The sequence below is a fragment of the Bufo gargarizans genome, chromosome 1 (assembly GCF_014858855.1).
Source record: "Bufo gargarizans isolate SCDJY-AF-19 chromosome 1, ASM1485885v1, whole genome shotgun sequence".
NCBI lineage: Eukaryota > Metazoa > Chordata > Amphibia > Anura > Bufonidae > Bufo > Bufo gargarizans.
The window spans coordinates 60737197-60762744 of record NC_058080.1 but is presented as its reverse complement, the minus strand read 5'-3'; the positions used below and the strand labels follow the sequence as shown (position 1 = coordinate 60762744).

The 25548-nt window shown below is 47.1% G+C and overlaps 1 protein-coding gene across 1 annotated transcript in view; it reads right to left on the bottom strand.

Annotated features, from left to right (window-relative positions):
- Nucleotides 1-25548, bottom strand: part of RGS12 (regulator of G protein signaling 12) — a 146605-nt gene that overhangs the window by 6396 nt on the left and 114661 nt on the right. The window contains 5 exon segments of the mRNA XM_044295721.1: nucleotides 16407-17006; nucleotides 20846-21002; nucleotides 22350-22408; nucleotides 23181-23277; nucleotides 24965-25091. Of these exon segments, the coding sequence (XP_044151656.1) occupies nucleotides 16407-17006; nucleotides 20846-21002; nucleotides 22350-22408; nucleotides 23181-23277; nucleotides 24965-25091 (1040 nt within the window).

Below are 25548 nucleotides of genomic sequence, written 5' to 3'. Positions count from 1 at the left end.
CTTCCTCCTCCTCCTCCTCCTCCTCAGCCTTCGCCTTGTGCTTCCACTGTGCCCATGCTGTCAGGTGGGAATGCCACCAGCAGCGCGTCTACCAGCGTGCGCTTGTACTCGCGCATCTTCCGATCACGCTCCAGTGACGGAATAAAGGACAGCACATTGTCCTTGTAGCGGGGATCCAGCAGCGTGGCCACCCAGTAATCAGCACAAGTTAGAATGTGGGCAACTCGGCGGTCGTTGCGCAGGCACTGCAGAATGTAGTTGCTCGTGTGTGCCAGGCTGCCCAGAGGCAACGACAAGCTGTCTTCTGTATCCCCCCAGCCACGCACCAGTGATGGCCATGAGCTGGTCTGGGTGCCACCTTGCTGTGAACACGGTTCCTCCTCCTCATCATCATCATCATGCAGAACTGTGCCCTGGCTGGACAATTGTGTACCTGGATGTTGGTGCAGGAACCCACCCTCCGAGTCACTTGTGAATCCCTGGCCTGATAACCGTGGAAATGATCCCTCTTCTCCCTCTTCTCCCTCTTCTCCCTCTTCTTCCTCCTCCTCCTCCTCCTGTGCCACATCCTCCTCCTGTGCCACATCCTCCTCCTTCATCGCCCTAAGTGTTTTTTCAAGGAGACATAGAAGTGGGATAGTAACGCTGAGGACTACGTCATCAGCACTGGCCATGTTGGTGGAGTACTCAAAACAGTGCACACATGTCCCGCGTGGAGGCCCACTCGTTGGTGGTGAAGTGGTGCTGTTCCGCAGAGCGGCTCACCCGTGCGTGCTGCAGCTGAAACTCCACTATCGCCTGCTGCTGCTCGCACAGTCTGTCCAGCATGTGCAAGGTGGAGTTCCACCTTGTGGGTATGTCGCATATGAGGCGGTGAGAGGGAAGGCCGAAGTTACGCTGCAGCGCAGACAGGCGAGCAGCAGCGGGGTGAGAACGCCGAAAGCACGCACAGACGGACCACACTTTCTGCAGCAGCTCTGACATATCGGTTTTTTTTTTTACAGGAACTTCTGCACCACCAAATTCAGCACATGTGCTAGGCAAAGGATGTGCGTCAAACTGGCTAGCCCCAGAGCTGCTACGAGATTTCACCCGTTATCGCACACCACCAGGCCGGGCTTGAGGCTTAGCGGCACCAACCACTCATCGGTCTGTTGTTCCATGCACGTCCACAGCACCTGCGCGGTGTGGGTTTTTTCCCCCAAACAGATGATTTTTAGAATAGCCTGCTGTCGTTTACCCCTGGCTATGCTGAAGTTGGTGGTGAAGGTGTTACTCTGACCGGATGAGGAGGAGGAAGAGGAGTAGTAGGATACAGGAGGCAACAAGAAACGTCCTGCAATCCTCAGTGGCGATAGGACATGCGCCAAACTTCTATCGCCTCAGGCCCAGCCACCACTGCATTTACCCAGTGTGCAGTTAGGGAGATGTAACATCCCTTCCCGTGCTTACTGGTCCACGTATCAGCAGATATGTGCACCTTGCCACAGATGGCGTTGCGCAGTGCACACCTGATTTTGTCCGCCACTTGGTTGTGCAGGACAGGGATGGCTCGCCTGGAAAAGTAGTGGCAGCTGGGAACCACGTACTGTGGGACAGACACAGCCATAAGGTTTTTAAAAGTCTCTGTCTCCACCAGACAGAATGACAGTATTTCAAAGACCAGGAATTTTGATATGCTGGCATTCAGGGCCAGGGATCTCAGGTGGGTAGGGGGATACTTCCTCTTTCTCTCCAGTGTTTGGGTGACGGACAGCTTAACACTTCCATGGGACAGTGTGGACATGCTGGGTGACGGTGGTGGTGTTGTTTCCACATCCTCTGTTTGCGGGGTGGCAGGTGCCACCGTCACTCCAGAGGGGAAGGAAGAGCCTGAGACCGCAGCAGAAGGAGCCTGAGATTTTTTTTTGTGGTTTTCAGGTGTGTTCTCCACTGCAGCTCGTGCTTTGCATATAGATGCCTGGTCATGCAGGTGGTGCTCAGGTTTAGAACATTTATGCCTCGCTTCAGGCTCTGATTGCACAGCGTGCAAACCACTCGCGTCTTGTCATCAGCACATTGTCTGAAGAACTGCCACACCAGGGAACTCCTTGGAGCTGGCTTTGGTGTGCTCAGTCCCTGGGTGCGGTGGGTAGTAGCAGGCGTACTGTCTAGGGGACAGCCACTCTGCTTTTGCACCCTGCTCCCTCTTTTGCTGTGTGGTGGCACTGTGTCCACCGCCTCTTCATCCGAACTGCACACGTCACTCGCATGACCTTGATTCCATGTGGGGTCTAGGACCTCATCAGCTTCCACCCTTCCCGGTCTGCACACAGCACAAAGCCGCAGCAGTTGGCACCTGTGTTTCGTCATCAGAGACGTGCTGCTGTGGTCCTCCCATGTCCACATCCTGAAACAAAAGTGGTTGGGCATCAGTGCACTCAATCTCTTCCTCTTCTGGGGCAGGGCTAGGTGAATGGCCCACAGGAACCCCACCAGCAGAGTCATCAAAAAGCATAGGCGACTGCTGCATGACTTGGGGCCCAGACTGCTTGGCTGATTTGCAAGGGGGTGAGGTGAAATACAGATGCCCATGGGCTGTGCTTTCAGCTGATGCCAAACTCTGCGCTTTCAGCAGGGGACCGGGTGGGAGACAATGTGAAGGAACTGGAGGCACTGTCACAGCCATCCAACCTATTACTGTCTCTACTTGTTCTGGCCTCACCATTCGTACACCGGTATTCGGGCCTACAAAATGACGCTGAACGTCCTGCCGCCTACGTGCACCTGAGGAAGCTGTTTCATTTGGGCGTGTAGCTGGCACAGATCGACCATGTCCTCTCCCTGCAACAGGAGCTCCACCACCCCAGCAGCCATGTACCTTATTTGATGCTCTCCTCATTCTTTGAGGTCCCCCACCGAACTAACAGACAGATTAACTATATTAATTTCCCTGTCACGTATAAAGTGCACGTGTGTCTCACACCAAAAATGTATATATGGGTATATGTCACCCATCAAACTAACAGACAGATAATCTATTATATTTCTGTGCATTTCACCCACAAAAATTGCTATATGTCACTCACAGAATTAACAGCCAGATTTATTATATTTCTGTGTCAGGGGTGCAAAGCTGGTGCACTGCACCCACAAAACAAATAGCCAGATGAGATTCCTAACACTCTCCCTCACTTCAGCTGCCTGCTTCCTGTCCCTGCACTACTCAGAGCTGATGGGCGGTGCTACATGTGTATAGAGGCTGGGTCACATGATGCACCAGCCAATCACAGCCATGCCATTACTAGGCATGGCTGTGATGGCTTCTAAGTGCCCACAGCTTAAAAGCTTGTTGATTGGCTGTCCTGCAGCCTTTCAAAAGCTTTATTAAATGCCCGAACACCGAACTTGAACTTTTCCGGCAAAGTTCGGGTTCAGGTCCCCGTACTCGCAAAGTTCGGTACGGACCCGAACTTTATAGTTTGGATTCGCTCAACACTAGTCCTGAGGACAGGTCGTCAATACTGTAGCACTGAAAAACCCTTTGCAAAAAAAAAAAAATTCCATATTGTAAAGTAATAAAATAATACCTATATTGCTATATAAGTAGAGATGAGCGAATCGACTTCTTAAAAAAAAAAAAACAAGCACCAGCAGCTCAACCCCTCGCCCAAATGGAAGAGGTGCTCACCTAGAGCGGCCCACCCTTAGGCGCAAAAGGACGTGAATGTATAAAGAAATATAGGGGCAAATAACAGGATAATACTCCTGAATAGGAGCTGGGTCTTAGCCTTCTTCACGGCACGGTAGCAGCGCTGGTCTCAGGCGACCGCACACCAGCGGCGTCCCACGTAACCTGGTTGCTTAAGAGATCAGCCGGAACACAAATGACATCACTGGTACGCGACGATTCCTTCAGATCGAATATCTTCAAATATTCCGTCTCTCTCGAATTTTTCAGTCCTTTCGATTTTTCATTTGAATATTAATTTTGTCTCTCCTTAGTTCATGAGACAGTCGCTCATTCTTTCGAAGATATTCGATCTGAAGGAATCGTCGCGTACAAGTGACGTCATTTGTGTTCCGGCTGATCTCTTAAGCAACCAGGTTACGTGGGACGCCACGTACGGGTCTGGCACACCACGTGGGACGCCGCTGGTGTGCGGTCGCCTGAGACCAGCGCTGCTACCGTGCCGTGAAGAAGGCTAAGACCCAGCCCCTATTCAGGAGTATTATCCTGTTATTTGCGCATTTACAGGCATAGCTGCGGCAGCAGCCCTGAAGGTACCAATGACCGTCTATTGATTTCCACTAAGTACGTACTGGACTATACCTGGATCTTGAATGATACAGTCCTTAATAGGGTCACAGTTACCTGCATATTACATATTGGCAGGTTGTAGCTACCACCATAGTGACTTTTGCCCTAGTTGGACGATCCGAGAAGCGTGTTGATTGGATACAATAAACAAGGGACAACACAGCAAATATAGGAGTGTTTTGGGGTATATGTGCGGCACATCATTTTATGTGGCCTCATATTACGTCGCCTATTGTACCATTTTCTATGTAGAGTTTTTAATGTGTGTCTTTTAATAAATAACATCCAGATAGTGGATTTAGTGCTCCCATCTGTAGTGTGCCCCTATATTTCTTTATTGTACGCCGTTCCCGCTCTGTACAGTATTAGAATGTGTTGGCTCCGATAAGCTGAAGTTATTACCTCGCGAGACTTCATGTAATAACTTCGGGAGTTAATTATTACTGTAAAAATTTGGAAGCGAACTCTGGTTTCATTCCAAGGTACCACTCAGAACCGAACCAAAGTTCGGTTACAAGGTTTTTTACAGTAATTAATAACTTCAGCTCATTGGAGCCAATACATTCTTATACTGTACAGAGCGGGAACTGCGCAAAGTATTACAACAAAGTTTTTAGCAAATCAACTTTGGATGTACCATCCAAAGTCAATTCGCTCATCCCTATGGCTACAATTTGGCATTACTTCTTCAATGGAGGAATCTGAACTCTGGGATCATGCACAGCTGGGTGGCCAGGAGCACCACTGTACACGGAAACCTTAGAAGGGGACGTAGCACTACACCAGGATGTCAGAGGTTGGACTCTGGCAATGATGAAGTGATGGCATGTGCTGGCAAGCATTTTCCATGGTGATTCTTAATTAAAGAGCTACTAGGTGGCACCAGCAATTGTGAGATCCCGCCTGCAACTCTGTAGTAGTCAAAGGCTGGTAACTTGGCCTGACGTCTGCAAGTGCCCCAGAGGAAGAAGGCCACAAGGACTGATGTGCAACTGTTCTTTGTGGAACTGGAGAAGACTCTCCAGGAGCGGTTCACTGACTCGCCATGCACAAATAACGGAAAAAAAAATTAAAATATTTCCTCTGCTACAATTAAAAACAAGGTAGTTTCCTTTCAAAAATGAAGCCACACCTGTCCACAGGTCGCATGTGGTATTGCAGTCTGGCTATATTAATTTCAATAGAGGGCGGTGAAATAACATACATGCAACCTATGGACAGGAGTAAGGCTGAGTTCACACGGGCGAGTTTTCCACGCGGTTGCAATGCGTGAGGTGAACACATTGAACCCGCACTGAATCTGGACCTATTCATTTCTATGGGGTTGTGCAAATGAGTGGCGATTTTCACTCATCACTTGTGCGTTGCGTGAAAATCGCAGCATGCTCTATATTGTACGTTTATCACGCAACACAGGCCCCATAGAAGTGAATGGGGCTGCATGAAAATCGCAAGCAAGTGCGGAGCGATTTTCAAGCACGGTTGCTAGGAGACCCTCTCATTATTATTTTCCCTTATAACATGGTTATAAGGGAAAATAATAGCATTCTGAATACAGAATGCATAGTACAATAGCGCTGGCTTCTCTTCGGTCTTCTTTTTTGCTGTGTGCAGGAAAAGGACCTGTGGTGACATCACCCCGGTCATCACATGGTCCGTCACATGATCTTTTACTATGGTGATGGATCATGTGATGACCGGAGTGATGTCACCACAGGTCCTTTTCCTGCACACAGCAAAAAGACAGAAGAGATGCCGGCTGCGCGGGCAAGTGGATTAAGGAGAGTTAAATAATTTTTTATTTTTTTTTAACCCCTCCACCGCTATTGTACTATGCATTCTGTATTCAGAATGCTATTATTTTCCCTTATAACCATGTTATAAGGGAAAATAATACAATCTACCCAGCACCTAACCCAAACCAAAACTTCTATGAAGAAGTTCAGGTTTGGGTACCAAACATGCCAATTTTTCTCATGCGAGTGCAAAACGCATTACAATGTGTCGCACTCGCGCAGAAAAATTGTGCATGTTCCCGCAATGCACCCACACCTTTTCCCGCAACGCCCATGTGAACTCAGCCTAAGACAGTTTTGGGAAAAATGCTGCCTTGTTTTTCTAATCCTGTACTATCCCTTTAAAGGGGTTGTGTCATCTCATACTTTGGGTGCCTATCACTAGGCTGTGCCCCCAGTCTGATAGGTGCAAGTCCCAAAGGTGGAACCCGCACCTATCTCTAGAACGGAGACCGCAAAGTGAAATAAAGTGGGCCGCCACCCTCCATTAATCTCTATTGGACTGCCGAAAACAGCCGAGCGCGCTGCCCAGCTAATTTTGGCACTCCCACAGAAATGAATGGGTGGCAGCTGTACGTGCAAAGTCCACTCTCATTCACTTTGATGGCTCTGTTCTAAAGATAAATGCAGGAACAACACCTAATCAGACATTGAGGGCATATCCTAGCCATATGCCACCAATGTCTGAGATGGGACAACCCCTTTAAGCCAATAGAGGGAAGTATTATACTGATTATTGATAGTACAGTTAGATTGGTCTTACCCCTATAGGTGTAAAAAGTGTCAACTCAGTTTCTGAGCAAGAAATGTGCTCACAGCAGTTGTCACTTCCCTTCCCCCATTCCTTTCGGCTGGTCAGAAAAGTCATTGGGGCCATTATTCATACTATAGGGCAGGGCTGGCCAACCTGCGGCTCTCCAGCTGTTGCAAAACTACAACTCCCAGCATGCCCAGACAGCCTACAACTATCAGCCTACAGCAAGGCATGGTGGGAATTGTAGTTTTACAACAGCTGGAGAGCCGCAGGTTGGCCAGCCCTGCTATAGGGCACTATGTGGGCCATGTGATGTCCAGGGGGCATTATGTTTACTGTGAGGAAACTGCATGGATTGAGATGTTAAAAAAATAAAATAAAAATTATGGACATTAAAAACAGATGCGAACCGGCCACGACAAGCCTACAGTCGGTCCATTTTTTTTTCACCGTCCACGACTGACTGCAGGAGAAGATGGGCCAGAAGAATAATCAGCAGGGGGCGCTATCGGAGAGCAAAATGTAATGTAAATTAAAACAAAAAAAACTGAACAATATATTGTAATAATACCCGATTTGCATTGCCCCATTCATTGCACAGTAAGGCCTGGTTCACACGGTCAGTATTTGCCAAAACCAGTAGTGGAACCTACAGAGAAAAAGGTGTAATAGAATTATCTGTGCCTCTTCTGTGTTTTGGACCCACTCCTGGTTTTGGCTTACAAATACTGAGCAGATATTGACCGTGTGAAAGATGCCTAATGCTGTTTCTGGGATAACCCCCTGTAAAGGGCTCCTCCATGAAACACAGCTTAAAGGGGTTGTCCAGGCTTTTACTACTGATGGCCTATACTGAGGATAGGTCATCAATAATCAGATTGGAGGGGGTCCAACACCCGGCACCACCGCCGATCAGCTGTACGAGGAGACGGGGGACAATGTGCTGTCTCACTTCTCTCTTCCTGTCCGCTGCTGCTATGTCCATTGTCTTTGCCATAGACCGCAGGAAGAGAGGCGGCATGTGCACACTGTGCGCGCGCCGTCTCCTCATACAGTTGATCATGGGGGTGCTGGGTGTCAGACCCCGCCGATCTGATATTGCTAACCCATCCTGAGGATAGGTCATCAATAGTAAAAGCCCGGACAAACTCTTTAATGCTTTATGGACATTAGAATCATGTTAACAGAATCGCCCTTTATTTTATAGACCCTTTTAACCTGGAGACATTCCATTTAATACATCTTTATCCAAGCGGAAAATTTCCATCACGCTCCCATCAGGCTGAGGAAAATTAAATGGACTCATGTTAAGTAATTAGGTAAATTATAATGGTGCACAGGAAGTGAATGTGTAAAGGATTTTTTTTTTTTTTTTCAGGGGTGGGAGTGAATGTTAGATAAAAACTTTCAAAAAATTGACAGCGGAAGAACAAATGAGAAAGAGAGCAAGAGATGAAGACTGAGTTTATTAATTTTTGAGAGAATTGATACAAAATGCACACAAAATCTCTACAATCAAGTTCTCTACAAAGCAGGAGGAGATGGGCACAGGCTACAGATCACACAGTAAATCGGGATTACATGCAATATACAAGGTCATTTTCTGGATTTCTAAAGTGCAAACGCATTGACTGCCCTTAAAGGAATTCTACAGATTTGGGGTCGCTGGCATCTATACCCGCCCCATAGAGGATGGTGTACTAGGCATGTGTTTTGAATCCTGGATACCCTGGGAAAACGCTCTCACAGCTGGCACTACCACCTGGTAAACTGGAGCACTTGAATCTGAATTATGACGTCTTAATATATTGACAACTTGACAATTTCTGGTGACTTTGTGCCTGGCCTTGGTATTACCAAATTGCAAACACATTAAAAAAAATTGCTTGGCCGTGGTTGCTTCTCAGGCAGGCATACGACGGCTATTCCTTCCGACTCCCCCATTCACATGCATGCTTGGCTTGGCTGAGCATGCCCATGTTTTTAATAATTATTATAATATTCAAATATTATAATTATTAAAAATAAAAAAAAAGACCAAATGGATTTTAAAAATTTCTCCAACTTCCTCTAATCCAGGCTATAGAATTTTTCTCAAAATGAAATATTTTGATTCATTATCAGCCATCTTGGTCTTCATAATAAAAAAAATTAAAAATGATCAAAATAATTTTGCAATTATGAACCCTTAATAAAATTATCTCCGTCCCGATCAGAGTGTATTTTAGTACGAATAGCTAGCCATTAGTACCGGTAAATATTAAGATGAATGGTAGTTATTTTTGAAGATTAAGGAATGTAGAATGCCTTTAGGGAGATTTAGTACAGTGCGTTATCTAAAATCATCGAGAGGTCACAGCAGAAAATAATACCACGGAAGGAGCGGGCAGATGGAGCTTCGTAAAGGCACGCTTCATAGCAAGAGTCGGCTGGAAGGAGGATGAAAGCAGAATAGGATCGATAAAAACTGTACAGATATCTATACACCGGGAGAATCTCAGAGGAACATGCAGAAGATATTTCCATTGTATATTTACAGAAAATTATGAGAAATAGAGAAATGTCGGAGATGTAAACTTAAAAAAAAAAAATAATTACATTTTGTGAAAACCAAAATGAAATTTAAATAAAAAAATAAAATATATACAAATTTCCAAAAGTTTATATATATATTTTTTTAAAGATAACAATGGTCATAGAAAAAAAGTGAATTATTTTAATATGACCCGTCGAATAGCTTTCGAGATGTAGGTTATTCATTGCCGATCAGAATACAATCATTAAAAGGGGTTGTTCATCTGGTAACCAATTTCCCATTGCACCCGTTCTGACATTTCCCAGGTTCCCGCTGTTCTCTACCTCCAGCCTCCCTCAACATACAGGGATCACCACTGTGGCCAGCGATTGGATGAATGATTAGGAATTAGGAACGGGGAGCAAGGGAAGCGCGGGAACAGGAGCAACAGTAAAGTCAGCAGCATTCTGACCATTTTTTATATGATTTTTTACCAGCTGGACAATCCCTTTAAATTTGTGGCATTACTTTATTTCAGTTCATGGCAATTCAGAATGTAGTCATAGTAATGGTCCTAGATGAAAGCCACAAAAAACAACTTAAAATTGGGGGAAATTCTGCATTGAAAATATTTGATAACTTTGGTGGAAATCATGGATATGGGACCACCAGTGATGTTGGGAAGAAGGAGCTCTCTAACCATTGCTTCTCCATGGAGTAATTTCCCATCAGCACCAGCGAGGTCCACCCACCACTTGTTCTTGGCATTGATGGGAGTCCAAGCTCATGGACCTCCAAAGACATTATCTTCTAAAGTATCTCAAAGACATATTGTAAGACTGGTTGAAGTGGAATTCCCCTTCGGGCGCCCACATACGTCAATGTTATCTGGCCTCTGCGAGGTCAACTTGGCAACCATGAATATCACTACATAAATATTAGGATATAGTGACGAAACCTCATAAGTTATGACAACAGAACTCACGTTCCAGAATATTTACAGCACCAACCATAAGTCAGTCGTTATAAACCGGCATAAATACAAGTTACGGCCCATGACCGAGAGTCTTGGCACTTGGCTAGTAAACAGATCCTGTAACCCTTTTCCATGCTGGAACAGTGTTACAAATAGACACATGCAGTCAAAATAGCAAAAAAATAAAATATATAAAAAAATTATGTGCAATCCTGCAATGTGTAAAAGTGCAAAGAATACAAATAAAATAAAGAGAAAATTTACACCAAAGGGAAAAGGGATGGACTCAAAGTTTGTAATCATGGAAAAAAAATTGGATTTTTTGTACTCACCGTAAAATCCTTTTCTCGTAGTAGGCATTGGGGGACACAGCACCATGGGTATATGTCCAACTACCACTAGGAGGCACTAGACACAAAAAGTGTTGGCTCCTCCCAGGTGGGCTATACCCTCTCCACAGGCACGAGGCTATTCAGTTTGTACCAAAAGCAGTAGGAGAGAGAAGAAAAGCAAGGAACCAACAACTCCCGTACCGGGAAAGATCAAGAGACCAGCCCGGAGAAGCGGAAGTAAAAACATAGGGTGGGATCTGTGTCCCCCAATGCCTACTACGAGAAAAGGATTTTACGGTGAGTACAAAAAATCCAATTTTCTCGTGCATGGCATTGGGGGACACAGCACCATGGGACGTCCCAAAGCAGTCCCTGAGGGTGGGAAAAGAAGAGACGTGCCACCGGCTGGGCATACAGGTGCAGGAGAATGTGACCATGTGACCCAACAGGAAAAAACACGGAATGGGCAAGAGGTCTCATAACAAGGAAGAAACCTCAGAAGAAGCAGGGAAGACTGCCAGCACCCCAGGACAAATGTCTGGAAGAAAATCCCAAATGCAAGAAGGTGGCAAAAGGGAACACCAAGCGCAGCCAAGGGCTGGAGAAAAAAATTAGGACAGCACTGCGTGTTGGATCGACCCAACGCCCTACATTGTCTCAGACCCATAAACCTGTGGCCATCCCCTGAAAGGCCAGGGGAGAAAAGAAACAGGGAAGCACTGGAAACCAAACGAGTGAGGGAAGCCATAGCAAGGCTCACATGTGAAGGGAGAGGGACTCCCCTCACCGCAAGGCCAGGTGAAGAAGCCAAGCGCCCCATGTAAAGGCGAAAACCCAAGGCTGCTAGAGGAAACTGCCAACCCTTGGAGAAGGAGGGGGTTGTAGGTAAAAGCCAGGAACAAAGAACGATCGCTCCTGCGTCCCCAAAAACAGGAAACGAGGCACAAGCCTCCGAAAACAAGATAGCACTGTAAAGCGCAAGACCAGAGGAAACTCTGGGCATGTGAAGTATCATGGAAAAAAGGAACCAGAGACAGGCCCAGGCAACCGTGGCAGGAACACACTGGACTGACAGACATGGGAGTAGAAGAAGAGCACTCCAAACAGCCTAAGGAGGAAGGGGTCTACAACAGGAGGAGGTCCCTCCCGAAGGAGACCATACGGTGGAATTGCAAACCGTAGCACCAAACCACTCAATACCAGGTACTTTACGTGGGAGGATGGAAAAAAAAAGACAAATCCCAAGAGGACCTCAAATGAACAGGGACAGGGACTCCAGAAAGGAGTACCCAGATGGGGTCACAAGGAACCAGGAGCTGAACCACCGGAAGACAACGCAAGCCAGCATATCCAGGAAAGGCGAAAAGAAACCGCCATAGGGGAAGGGACATTGGCCATGGACAACTAGCCGCACCAAAAACATTGACCAGCAAACCGTAAACATTGTCCCAGAGAGGGCAAGTACAGCAGCTCGGAGGTACCACAAAACGACAGACATCGATATGCATAAGGAATGCAGAAGTCGCCATGAAAAAACCGGGGTAGCCTACCTAGAAATGTAGAAACCAGCTGCGACCGGCATACAGAAAACTTCCAGGGGGGAGAAAGTACCAGACAGGTGCAGACGACAGCAAGGTCCAAGAGGACTGCCCCTTCGCCATGTAGCACAACTAAGCAGAAAATACAAGGGAATACCGAAAACACCTGGACCCAGAAGGAACTACGGGGCCCTGTCCGATACCAGAGCAATCAGCTGAAAATTCAGACAGGTGTGTGTGGCGCTCAGAGGTCCTGTCCTTGACCCGTCAGGGAGGACGTCCAGCAATGATAAAAGCCGTGGACCCAGAAGGATACCGTGAGGCGGACATCCAGCGATGACCGAAAACCACTGCCGCGGCCGATGCTCACCAGCTACATGTCCAAACAAGGTAGAAGATCCAGTGGAGATCCTTGTACTACACCAGGAATGGCCCGCTCAGCAATAGGAAACAATGTGAGTACTCCCCTATAACATGGGGTAACGCGGAGCACAGCATACCGTAGGACCTTAAAGAGAAAGCAAGAGCAACTCTAGCACAAAGGCCAACAACCACCTGGCCATGGAGTAGGAGGTTGAATGAGGACCACCCGCCGGACCAGACAGATCAGTCATATACTGGAGCTACCAGAAGCAGCACTAGACCGATAAGGTGGGGGATGGGCTGACCCACCCCTGCCAGATATGGTAACCATGCACATGCTGAACAAGGGTGACCTGGTGCTGACAGTGCCTTGAGCGGCACAAGGAGACCAATGAGGACGACAGTAACGGAGTGGCAGACGTACGGAAGAACCAAACGGATGGAACCAACATCTGCAGCACAGATTAGAACCCGTGGGCAGAAAACACCTAGTAAGAAAGAAACTGTCTGGGCCACAGATCGCACCACAGGGCCCAGCACTTGGGGTACTACAAACACACGCCTAAAATAAAGGTAAAGTGGCTGCATGTTGCCGACCAAGGAGAGTGGAAACATAGCCACAGCATCTGGGGATGCGACAGCATTCGAAGGGTACAGGTACACAACCTGTAAAGTAGAAATATGGCTGTGAAGAGGAACTTCATTTAAGATCGAAGCAATGTGGCCGCATGGTGCACCCCAGACCCAGAGAGGTGCAACAGCAACTGCGTTAACAATGGAACCCATAGGGCCGCACGGTACCACAAAGAACAAGACAGGTGCACACTACAATCAGGTAGGTGCAATGGCAACAGAAACAGGGCCGCATAGTACACCATAGAAGCCAGACAGGTGTAACGGCTGCAGCATCAAAGACGGTTCAGGAACTCTACCTATGAAGGAAGTAAGATGGCTGTTTGGTGCACACTATGATGAGGTAGGTGCAATGGCCACGGCAACTGGAGGAGGCCTCAAAATCTCGTCCTGTAAGGGAGAGAAAATGCCACATGGTACACCATAAAGCCGGACAGGAGGAACGGCTACCACATCCGGAGATGGTGCAGGTACTCTACCTGTTAAGGGATCAAGGTGGCAGGGAACAGACAGGTGTAACTGAACCGGACAGGGGCAACTCTATGGCAATAGAAAGTGGCCTCTATATCTCGCCCGTAGGGAGAAATGTTGCCGCCTGGAAGACAATAGAGCCCGCCAGGGGTATCGACCACAGCACCGGAGATGGCGTAGGTACTCTACCTATGAAGGGAGCAAAATGGCTGGGAATAGACAGGTGCAATTTCAACGGCAATTAAAGGCGGCCTGTAAATCTCGCCAGAAAGGGAGAAATAGTGCCGCACGGAACACCATAGCGCCAGCCAGGGGAATTGGCTACAGCATCAGGAGATGGCGTAGGTACTCTACCTATGACGGGAGCAAAGTGGCTGGGAACAGACAGGTGCAATTGCAACGGCAATCGAAGCGGCCTGTACATCTCGCCCGGAAGGGAGAAATAGTGCTGTATGGAACACCCCAGAGCCAGCCAGGAGTAATGGCTTCAGCATCTGGAGTAGGTGTAGGTACACTACCTATGAAAAGGGGCAAGGCAGCTGTACAATTGCTCTTAACTCCCCAACCTACAGGAGGCGATAGCCGAGCTAACCGCTTGCCCAGAACAGGAACCCCCTGTAATGAGGTAGAGTGGCGAACACCACCACCAGGATGGGGACCCTGTGGAAACACTCTCAAATATGTAGAGGATAGCCCCTGGTATAGGGGAACCAGGAAGGCTTGTCAGGGACAGCCTATGGCAGTGGTGCAGGCATCCCCCTGTTAAGGAGAAGGCGTACGTATCAGAGACACCGCGTAGGTGACTCAGTATGCTAAACACGGGGACGGCTGCCTTACCTGTGCGGTTGAATACCTGTGTGGTCAGGGGAGCACCATCCGAAAATCCACTAGAGGGGATACCAACCCTGGGTAGGAAAGGTTCCTCCGTCCACATTCGTCTTGACCTCCCAGAGGGCTTCTGTATGGAGGAAGACCGCCTGATGCTCTGTTCCGAGGGAATCGGCGCAGAGGTGTCCCCAGAGGCAACGGATGGGGTGACAGGAAGGATTCGTCACCAGCCTCAGGCCTGTCCTGGGGGGGATCCGAGGATGCCGAGGAGGGGTGGTACCCCGTTGAGACCACCCGAGGGAGTACCGTGAGCTACCCCTAGCCGAACCTGGGTGCAGGTACCCCTAACTGAGCGTGCCCCATCTGCAGGGAGGACCCTGGGAGGGCAGAGGTGGCCGCAATTTGGATTGGTAGCGGCCAGCGACACCGCCAGGGAGAGGCGGTCAAGGTTCCCATGGCATTGACACGGAGGGAGCCCATTCATGGGGGACCGACACAAAGGGATTGTTCGGGGAAAGGATCTGGGAAGAGGTACTGCACCCAGCAGGGACAGGCTGACCGCACGGCAGCCATTGTTAGACCCAGAGAGGTGCAGACAGCGGACGCACGTGAAAACACGTGGCGACCGAGGAGAGGCTGGGAGAGGAGATGCTCAAAAAGCAGCCAGCAGAGGCTGTCTATCCTGACCCGGACGCCCTGTTCCCCCAAAGAGGCGCTGCAGCAGCTTGTCCCCCCAAAAGAGGTGGTCAGTAGGGCTGCAGGGGACATAAAGCAATTGAGGGGAGGGAAGGGGTTAACCACCCCCTTCAGCAGAAAAAACACGTTAGCCCAGGAAAGGGTGAAGAGATAGCCCCTCCCAAGGGCCGGGCGAGGCTCAGAAAAGCCCGGGAAGCAAGGAGGAGGGGCCGGGAAGATTGCGGCCTAGCAGGCCCAAAAGCCGGGGCCTCGATTTATTAAGGCGGCCGGGAATGGAGCGAGGGGGGCGGGGCGAACCGCGGCCGACAGAGGGCCCACCGAATCATAAAAATAGGTGAGGAGGGTAGGGGGGGAGAAGCGACACCTAGGGACAGGTGGATCAGGGCAAACGGAGCACCTGGGAGCCGGGAACGGGCCACAGAAGATGAGGCCTAGTCCCGGCAGAAGCCGGGGACTAAAGTAGCGGAGAAGCCAGGGAGAAGACTGTGTGGCCAGGGAGGAGAGAAAAGACCAACCAAGGGGGAAGAGAAGGGAGGGGAAACAAGAATATAACCCCCCCCAGAAAAAAGGGGGGGTTGGCTAGGGGGAAGATGGAGGCTCCCCAGGACCCCCAGCTAAGGTGGATCCCATCCCCCTGGCCACAGGAGGGAACCTAACCCTGGGGCAGGGACACAGGGGAGTATACTCACCATCAGATATACTCACCATCCGATGTCTTCGGGCGCAGCAGGGTCACCCCTTCGGCAGACTCAACACGGAAACCGTGGGAATGCCGGCAAGCCACTGCGGATGCAGTCCGTGGGGACTGGGTGACCGGCGATGGTACCGAAGTACGCGCCCGCAGGGGGGCAACTAAAGTGGAACACGATGGAGCCCCAGCCTGCAGCAGGTATAACGGTGGAGAACACCGAGACCTGCGGAAGAGAGAAAAAAGAAAAGAATAAAAATAAAAAACAGCAGAACCTGCAAAAAAGCAGGACAGGTCTGCCTCCTACGGACACTAGACTAAAACTGAATAGCCTCGTGCCTGTGGAGAGGGTATAGCCCACCTGGGAGGAGCCAACACTTTTTGTGTCTAGTGCCTCCTAGTGGTAGTTGGACATATACCCATGGTGCTGTGTCCCCCAATGCCATGCACGAGAAAAAAAAATTTAAAAAAAAAAAAAAAAAAACACACACACACGCCACTAAAATCTAGAAATACCTGATTTCTGATATCCAGACTTATCATGAGTGCCCGAGCATGGCGGTGGGGGTGAAAAGTTGGCTTCGGAGAGCTTACTGACATCACAGTGTGGAGATGGGGGTAATGGTAGTAAAGTGCTATTGGGACTGCTAATGTCGCCTTCGGCCACTAGGGTGAGATCGGCGACATTGTCATCTTCTACAGTCTGGATATTTGCAGTGGACAAGTCTCTCGATAGTCTCTCTCGGTTGGGGGCGTTTCTTTCTTGAAGATGTGGAATCGGAGACAGGGGAGCATTAAAAGGAATGTATGGTTTCCTTCCGGCAGGTGGCACAATGTCATGTTTGTCCCTTTTGTCCAGTCCGGTGTACTTGCTGGACTTGTCCCCGAAGTTTTGCGTACCTAAAAATACACTGGATGACCCATTATTGCCCTTGTCAAGACTACTACTCTTTTCAGGCCTCCTCTTGGTGGGGTTTCCTGACGTTAGGCTGGAGGAAGTTGTGTCAAGTGGAGACAGACGTAGAAAATCTGGAAGTACCAGGTCTTCTTTCCGGAGAAGTCCTCTCTGGTCTTCCGCCCGGTTACTCTGAGCTTTAGAAATTAGCTCAAAGAAGGCTGCAACAAGAAAAAAAAAAATATATAATAAATTAATAACTCAGTAATATTTCTGTGTAAACGCAAGTTAAATTGACTGTTAAGTCATACCAGAATTATTGTTATTATTTTTTATTTTATTTTTTACAGAAGATGATGATTGTTACTTTCCCCAGTTCTTGTTCTGCTTTTTAGCTCTGCTTCATTAGGGCAGAGTTGTGATCTGAGACTACAGCTTAGCTACACTGCATACGGGAAGCCAGAGGTAGACTGAGACACGCCCCCTGCCTCCTTATTGGTTCAGGCTACTGTTCTTTCCCTCCCCACTTCAGGTCTGCCTGTTCTTATTGGCTGCTGTCTATAAACACAAACCACCAGGTGGTCAGGGCATGGAGCAAGGACAGAACAACTACGACGTACAGATTACCAAACCAGCCGTGAAAAACAGAAGATTACCAGAGGATTGAAACACATCTACTTAAGGAATAAGCCAAAGAAAGAAAGAACCTGGAGAGTTGCTTTAATAACTTAAAGGGGTTCTCTGGGATTAACATATTGACGGCCTACCCTCAGAGCAGGTCATAAAAAAAAATAAAAATATATAGGTGGTGGTCTGACACCCCCGCCCGATCAGCTCTCCTGTGAATGCCATGGCCTCCTCACAGTTTACCAAGAACAGCGCCGTACATCATATAGGGGCTGTGTTTGGTATTGCAGCTTAGGTCTAGTCACTTGAACCTTTGGACTCAGAGTCACCCCATGACTATAAACAGAAAGCAAAACCAGCATTTGAAAGGGTATTACCATCTTAGACAATGGGGGCATATCGCTAGGATATGCCCCTGTTGTCCTGATAGGTGCCGGGACCCGCACATATAAATCGAGGACAGAGCAGGAAGCGCTGTGGCTGGAGGACCCCAGATTTCCTGGGGTCCGTCCACCTCCAAGCGCTAATCCCCCACCTCTCCCATAGAAGTGAATGGGAGCGTGCCGCGCATGCGCGGCCCATGCTCCCATGCATTTCTATGGGGCAGACGGCAATAGCCGAGGCAGCGCTCAGCTATTTTCGGCGGCCCCATAGAAATGAATCGAGGGAGGCTGTGCATGCGCAGTGTGCTCTCCTTCACTTTCGGGGCTCCGTTCTCGATATAGGTGTGGGTCCCAGCAGTGGGACCTGCACCTATAAGACAATGGGGGCATATCCTAGCAATATGCCCCGATTGTCTGAGATGAGACAACCCCTTTAAGGAAGCGAGTCATTAAAGGGGTTTTCCAGGTTAAGGATATTGATGACCTATCCCTGGGATAGGTCATCAATATCAGATTGGTGGGTGTCCCCTCCCAATGTGCCACAACTACCACTTTGAATGGAGAAGAAAGCACAGACCCATGCACTGTATAATGGCCATGTCGGGTTACGGCAGCTGGAACTGAGCTGCCGTAACCCAGCACGGCCACTACATACAGGGGCGCACTTTTAAGGAGGCAAGGTGAGGTGACCGCTTTAGGCAAGGCCATCTAGGGGAAGGAGGGGGGTGGCAATGTGAAACAGTAGTTTACAGTGACAGCGCAGTACTCTATGCGCGGTCACTGTGGTGTAAGGACAGCCTCCCTCAGTCTCCATACATGCCGCAAAGACTACCCAGGAGCGGAGCGGGCAGCACGTCTCTGCTTCCTCCTCACAGCTACCTGACAGCACAGAGTACAGCCAGCGCGGCTTCTGTACTGAGCACGGGCAGTGAATGATAACCCCTGACCCCACACTGAACTTCCTGGCTATAATTCACTGCCTGCAAGCTGGGAAGATCCTGAGCAAGCACTGAAAAACAGCCGCAGGGAAAACCAGATCATCTTCTCAAGCTTACCCTGCTCCATTATTAAAATAATAATAGTTAAACACTGGGGTTCCATCAAATACCCCAATCTCCAGGAATGGATAGAGTATATGGACAGGGTAAAGTTTTACGAATATAATCTTGCCTATACAGCGCAAAAAAATAAAAAAAAAGCAGTCTGGCAGCGGATATGGGGTAGCTGGAAATAAAAAATATCATGTGCGACAACGGCGGCTCTGCGGAAGAAAAGGGGGGTTGGAGGGAGAGGTGGGTGGGTATAAAATAAGAGGGCGATTTGATATATGATGAGAATACGCTGTACTGTATTGTATAATCTGACATAGATTTGATACATTGTAAATTTGTATTTCTTTTTTTGAAAATAAAATAAATAATACATAAAAAAAAAAAAAAAAAAAAAAAAAAAAAAAAAAAAGGGAGCTTACCCTGCCCCAGGTTAACCTCCAGGATGCCTGTAAGTGACTGTTTGTAAATGTACTGTATATAGTGTATACAGTATATGTGTATGAACTGTAAATACAATGTATACATTAAATGTGTTTATGTACTTTGTGTGTATACTGTATACAGCAGTGACTGTGAACCTTTTAGAGACCGAGTGCCCAAACTATAACCCAAAACCCACTTATTTATCGCAAAGTGCCAACATGGCAATTTAACCTGAATACTACAGTCCAATATAGTATATCTTCCATGTACTTTATCATTTAGCTATAATAGCTTAATAGCCTACATACAATGCGCTGCCTGTGCTGTTCATAGTGCGCCCTGCGCTGATAAATAGTAGGAAAAGTCTAAGACGTATTGGTACACCATAGACTTTCCAGGGTGCGGGTGCCCACAGAGAGGGCTCTGAGTGCCACCTCTGGCACCCATGCCATAGGTTCGCCACCACTGGAATATAATATAATATATATATATATATATATATATATATATTATATATATATACATATATACATACACATACATACATACACACACTTTATACTAGTCTGAATACCTGGCCCTACACCTTGCCACTCTTCTATATAGTAAGTTTGGTTCTGTTAGAGCAGGCATCCTCAAACTGCGGCCCTCCAGCTGTTGTAAAACTACAACTCCCACATTGCCCTGCTGTAGGCTGATACCTGAAGGCTGTTCGGGCACGCTGGGAGTTGTAGTTTTGCAACAGCTGGAGGGCCGCAGTTTGAGGATGCCTGTGTTAGAGCATGTTCACACACGGCACAAATGCTCTGAATCCGAAGCATTTTACATTTACTGCATTGTGCTCGAGTTTTTTTAAAACCCATCCACACAGTGTGGAGCATACCCCACAGCATAAACTGACTTGCGCTGTGGGTTGTCAATCTGCAGAACCAGTTTAATGTGGTCAGTTTTAGGCCTCCTGCACATTTTGCTGAATCTGTGCGGTTTTACAGTGTGGATTCCCATGCAGAAAAACCGCAGTGTAGTACAGCACCAGCAAAGATGACGAGATTACACTCATTTCACGTACACTCTTTCATGTGGAAATCGGCCTGCCAATGCGGATTTCCAATGAAGGGTAAGATCTGCGGCAGAACCGTATCCAATCCGCACCAAAATCCATAATTACATTGCGGATATGGTGCAGAAATGCACATAAGTCTGTGTGGATCTCATGTGCGATTACCCACATGGTGTGCAGATGCCCTGAACTTGATGATATGTCATAGTTCCATTTCAAAGGTTTGGATCGGTGGGGGTCTACAACGAGGTAAGAGAAGCACCGCTATATCGCCCTCTCATCTCTGTAGTAGACCGAATCAAGATTAGCCCATAGAAATTTAAAAAATTGATACGAGAGGGGGCGCCATTTTTTTTCATTTTCGCCTCATGCAGCAGACAGGCTAGGTGCACCCCTGACTACACATCTGGAGCACAGACCCTGGTCCATAAAGGCTAAATAACAAAATTCTTCTGACCAGTTTGATTTTCGGTTTTCATTTCTGTTAAGGAAATTTAACATAATTCTCCAATTACCTTCAGCTTCATCCAGATTAATTTTATGCTGCTTCTTCCTGCCCATCCTCATAACGGCTTCATCTTTTCTCTGCAGCCGAACATCCCTGCTGCTTCCTTTGCCGTACTCGCCCTTCAGTCGGATGGATGAGGATTTCACAAGAGGCCGATCTTCTCCCTAAGTGAGCGTCAGGAAGGTGAATCACAAATACTTGTTACAAGCGATAAAACAGAATGCTCTCCCTATCCCCCAGACAAAGATGGTAAAAGGGAACACATAGGGGGAGACGTATCAAGACTGGCGCTTTCTGCCCCTGACTGGATATCCCCTGCGCTGCTGGAGGACGAGGTGCACACCTGGTCATAAATTAGGCGCCGTGCGCCTGACCAGAAATCTTTGACCGCTCAGAGCAGCCGTGGCCGGAAAACTGGTGTAAATGAAGATAAAATTTGTCACTGCGGCTAGCCACGCTCCTTCCTCGCCCTTGGCGGCAAAAAAAAAAAAAGGATGCGACTTTTTAGGCGTAAAGAAAAATGATACATTTCACCCTTAGAGAAAACATCCAGAACCCAATGCTGGTATGGGCCTCCGTAGACAGTGGGCCCCACCAAGGTTGGCCTCATCCCTCTACCTCTCCGTAGAGCCTACAGCGTTCGCAACCAGGATTAACCCATCGTTGGTGGGAAATGTCTTGGAAGGTGGTAACAAGGACCAGGCTCCCCAGTTCTGGTGGTCAAACCCAACACCCTAAAAAGGGTAGCCATTCTGTTAGGGGGTTCCCCCTGTTCTACGTATGCCTTTCCTACATAAAATAAACATTTAAAGGGGAGAGTAAATTCCCTTTACTTTTCAGGCGTAATTTTTCGCCGTTAGACACTTTTTTTTTAAGACTGGTGTGGCAGGGGGGGGGGGGGGAATTTATCTTTCTGGCTTCATTTACGACAGTTCTCTGGCCAGAAATCTATGGCAGCTCAGAGCAGTCGTAGATTTCTGGTCAGGTGCACGGACTGCAGGAGGAGGAGCCTAATTTCTGACGAGGCGTGCATCTCATCATAAATTAGGCAGCATCCTCCGGCAGCGCTGGGGATATCCAGACAGGCGCAGAAAGCGCCAATCTTGATTAATCTCCCCCTTTGTATTGATTTATGTATTTCATACAGATACGAATTTCATGATGTTTTCCTCAAGTCACATCCAAAGCTACTGTCAAAAATCTGCCGATTATCCACCGAAAATGGTGATCAACAACTATGGTTTATAACCCATCTGAACTCCCACAATTCACTGCATGGTGGTAGCCAGCAGAATTCTGAGTTTAGCTGATGGTGCGAATGGAGAAGAAAACAACACGTAGCTCCAAAACCAGTACAAAGCAAGAAAAGCAATGCACTTGTATCGTCACTGAAAATACTATGTAGATTTATAGCCTGGAAAGCAGTAACAGAGGTAAAGAACACATTCTTAAAATGTAAACTAGCAAAAAGAAAAGCATAAAGTGAATACTGCGATCAATGGCATAATTACCACAGTATTAATCCTGGAGCTTGCAGAAGTCGATTTCATCATTGGGTTCTTGGACTTGTCTGCAATGAAATAACGATCTAGTCCGTAACGTTAACCAAAAACATAATTCATCGCCGTAAAACAAAGCAACTATTCACAGCAGAGGCCAAAAAGTGCAGAATGTGTATAACCGACACGGAGGTGTGGAAATGTGGGCTTAGTGCATCATTTTCACGGGAATTTCTCCTGTATTAGTCTCCAGCGTAAGAGAAAGCCAAACACAGCAGCCAAATTTCATCCAATTTATATAAATATTATGTTAAAAGACCATGAAGACCTTCTGGGGACTTTTTCATTTTACTGATTTTGGGCTAAAAATCATTTTTTCTATTGGTCTTTATTGAAAATTTTCAGTAGTTTACATCCTACATGTTTAAGTTACAGACTTTCACTTTTGTGTTTTGTACAAAGTCCCATCATGTTGTCCCTTATCTCTGAATTCCTGACAGCTCCTAAACAATTATAGCTTAAAAGCTTGTCAAACTGATAAGAATATGTCTTAAATGAGTGTTATAAGCCGTCAGGAGCTCAGGGATAAGGGCTACAGATTGAGGCGTCTGAGCAGCAACATCATAGGACTCGGTGTAAAACAGACTGTGACAGTCTGCAGGTAAGCTGAAACTTTGTAGGACAAAAATTGCTGAAAACTTTTAATAAAGACCAAGACCTTCTTCCCAAAGGTTTTTATAGCCTTTAAGAACCTGACAGATGATAAAGTAAGTCTTACATGTGCCAGCTTTGCCTCATCTGTTCATTCTGTGCATTTATGTATACAATTTTGGGGGGACTTACCCTTAGTCCTGGAGTTCTCCTTCTCTTCCAACACAACCCTCTGTCCATCCAAGGTAGAAATAGGGACACCCAAGTCTAAAGGCTCTTGTTCCCCACTCTACAAGCAACAGCAAAATGTATCACTTATCTCGATTTAGATTTATTATGCATGTATTTGTTGTTTGGGCAGGGGTAGATTAAAAGGATTTTCTAAGTTGTTGCAACGGTGATGTGGCCGTTCACGCCACGTAATCATTACAATTAATCACTGGTCTCAATGGTCCAGTGGGGTTAACAACTATGTCACTGCTGCAGCCAAGTAAACAGAGACCAGGGAGGCAGTGCTGGAACGGTGCAGAGGAATAGCTGATTAGTATACATTCATAATTATATATAATATCATATATCAATACTTACTTGATCCATTTGCTCACGACAGACCGGCCACCGCCATCTTGCATGAAGAGCTCGCATGAAATCCCATGCGCAGTGACATATGACGTCACCACACCGGCCATCCTGATGACGTCATTTCGGGCCGCATGAGATTTTGTGCCAGATCTTCAAGCAAGAAGGCGGCGGCCGGCCTGTCCCGAGCAAATGGATCCGGTAAGCATATATTATTTTTTTTTTTTTTAGTTTTTTTTTTTATTGACACTGTTATGCATATCAGATGCCGCGATCATGTATGAATGCGGCATCTGAGGAGTACAATAATTGGGGGGGCAGCGCAATCGCCGTTCCCTGGCATTGAATCCAATACTTACAATGAAATGTGCTTCGTGACATAGTAATTTGTCACAAGCCTAATTTTTTTTTGCAAGATTTGAAGATTTTCCAATAATTCGCTCATCTATATTCATAACATCTGTGGTATATCGTTCGGATGGGTCACAAACATCAGATAGAGGGCCCCCGAAGTGAAAAAAAGAGCGCACAACACACACGCAGTGTCCTCTCCATTCAAAGCTATAAGGCTTCCAAAAAAAAGTCGAGTGACCGCAAGTTAACCGAGACCAAGCCATGAAAGCGTGACCACCTCCCCAGTCGCCGCTAAGGGACTGCCTGAAATAGCCGAACAAGCTCTCCGCTATTTTTTTAACTTTCATAGTTGTGAATAGAGGGTGGCCACGCATGAGCGGTGCGCTCTCCTTCACTTCGGGGGGCTTTGTTCTGTACACAGGAGCAGGTCCTGACATTTGTGGCATATCCTAACCATATACCACAAATGTTGAGATGCGAATACCCCTTTAAAGAGCACTTGCCAGCAGAATCAACCCTATTAAACCAGGCATAATGTCTAGTAGGGTTGATCCTGTTGATTAAAATTATACCAGTCTTGTGAAAATTGGTTGGCGACATTGCCTGGGAACAAAGGGGGGCTTCAGTGCAACCAGGGGCAGGACCGAGCCCCTCAGTGCACCTCTGCTTTCCAGTGCTGGCCACGTCCATCAGTGCACTGAAGGCCTCAAAGAATAAATAGTTTATTTTCTCTTGGAAACACCGAAACAGAATTTCTGAAGACAAGTATCATTTTAAAATCAGCAGAATCAACCTCACCAGTTTAATAAGGTAGATCCTGCTGATGAGTGCTCTCAAAAAATAAAATAAAAATAAATAGTGGCTTTACCCTTCCAAAATACAAAAAGTTGATAATTTGTTACAAAAAAATATATAAAATAAAATATAATATAATATAATATAATATAATATAATATGATATATATTTTAAAAAAAAGTTATTAAAATAAATACTGCCTTGTGAAACCATAGTTAGAACTAGGACGACTGAACGCTGCACTTACAAGCCTCGCCACCAGCTCGCCAAGATTCAGCCCATATTTCGCCACAACTGGACGCAGGACCTCGGTTACAGGCTTTGTTGGTTTGGCTTTCAGCCCCACGGATCTGTTAATTGGTACAAGATCCAAACTAAAAAGAAAAGAAGAAAAGGTTACTCTCAGCACGATTGAGCTCATTCTGTACGATGATTGAGGTCATTCTGTACGATGGAAAGCTAGATAACCCCCTATGAGCGTCACTGCCAGTCAATAGTACAAAGGAAAGGGAAAAAAAAAAAAAAAAAACAAACAAGGAGACTAAGGGTCTATTCACACGTCCATATGAATGGGTCCGGATCCATTCCACAATTTTGCAATGGGGCCGCGGAACAGAAGCGCGGATGCGGACAGCACACAGTGTGCTGTCCGCATCTGCACTTCCATCGCACAGTCCCGCAAAAAAATATAGAACATGTCCTATTCTTGTTTGCAGACACGGACAAGAAAAGGCATTTCTATTATAGTGCCGGCCATGTGCGGTCCGGTGTTTTGCGGATCCGCAATTTGCAGACGTCTGAATGGACCCTAACAATTTGATGTTTTTCTAA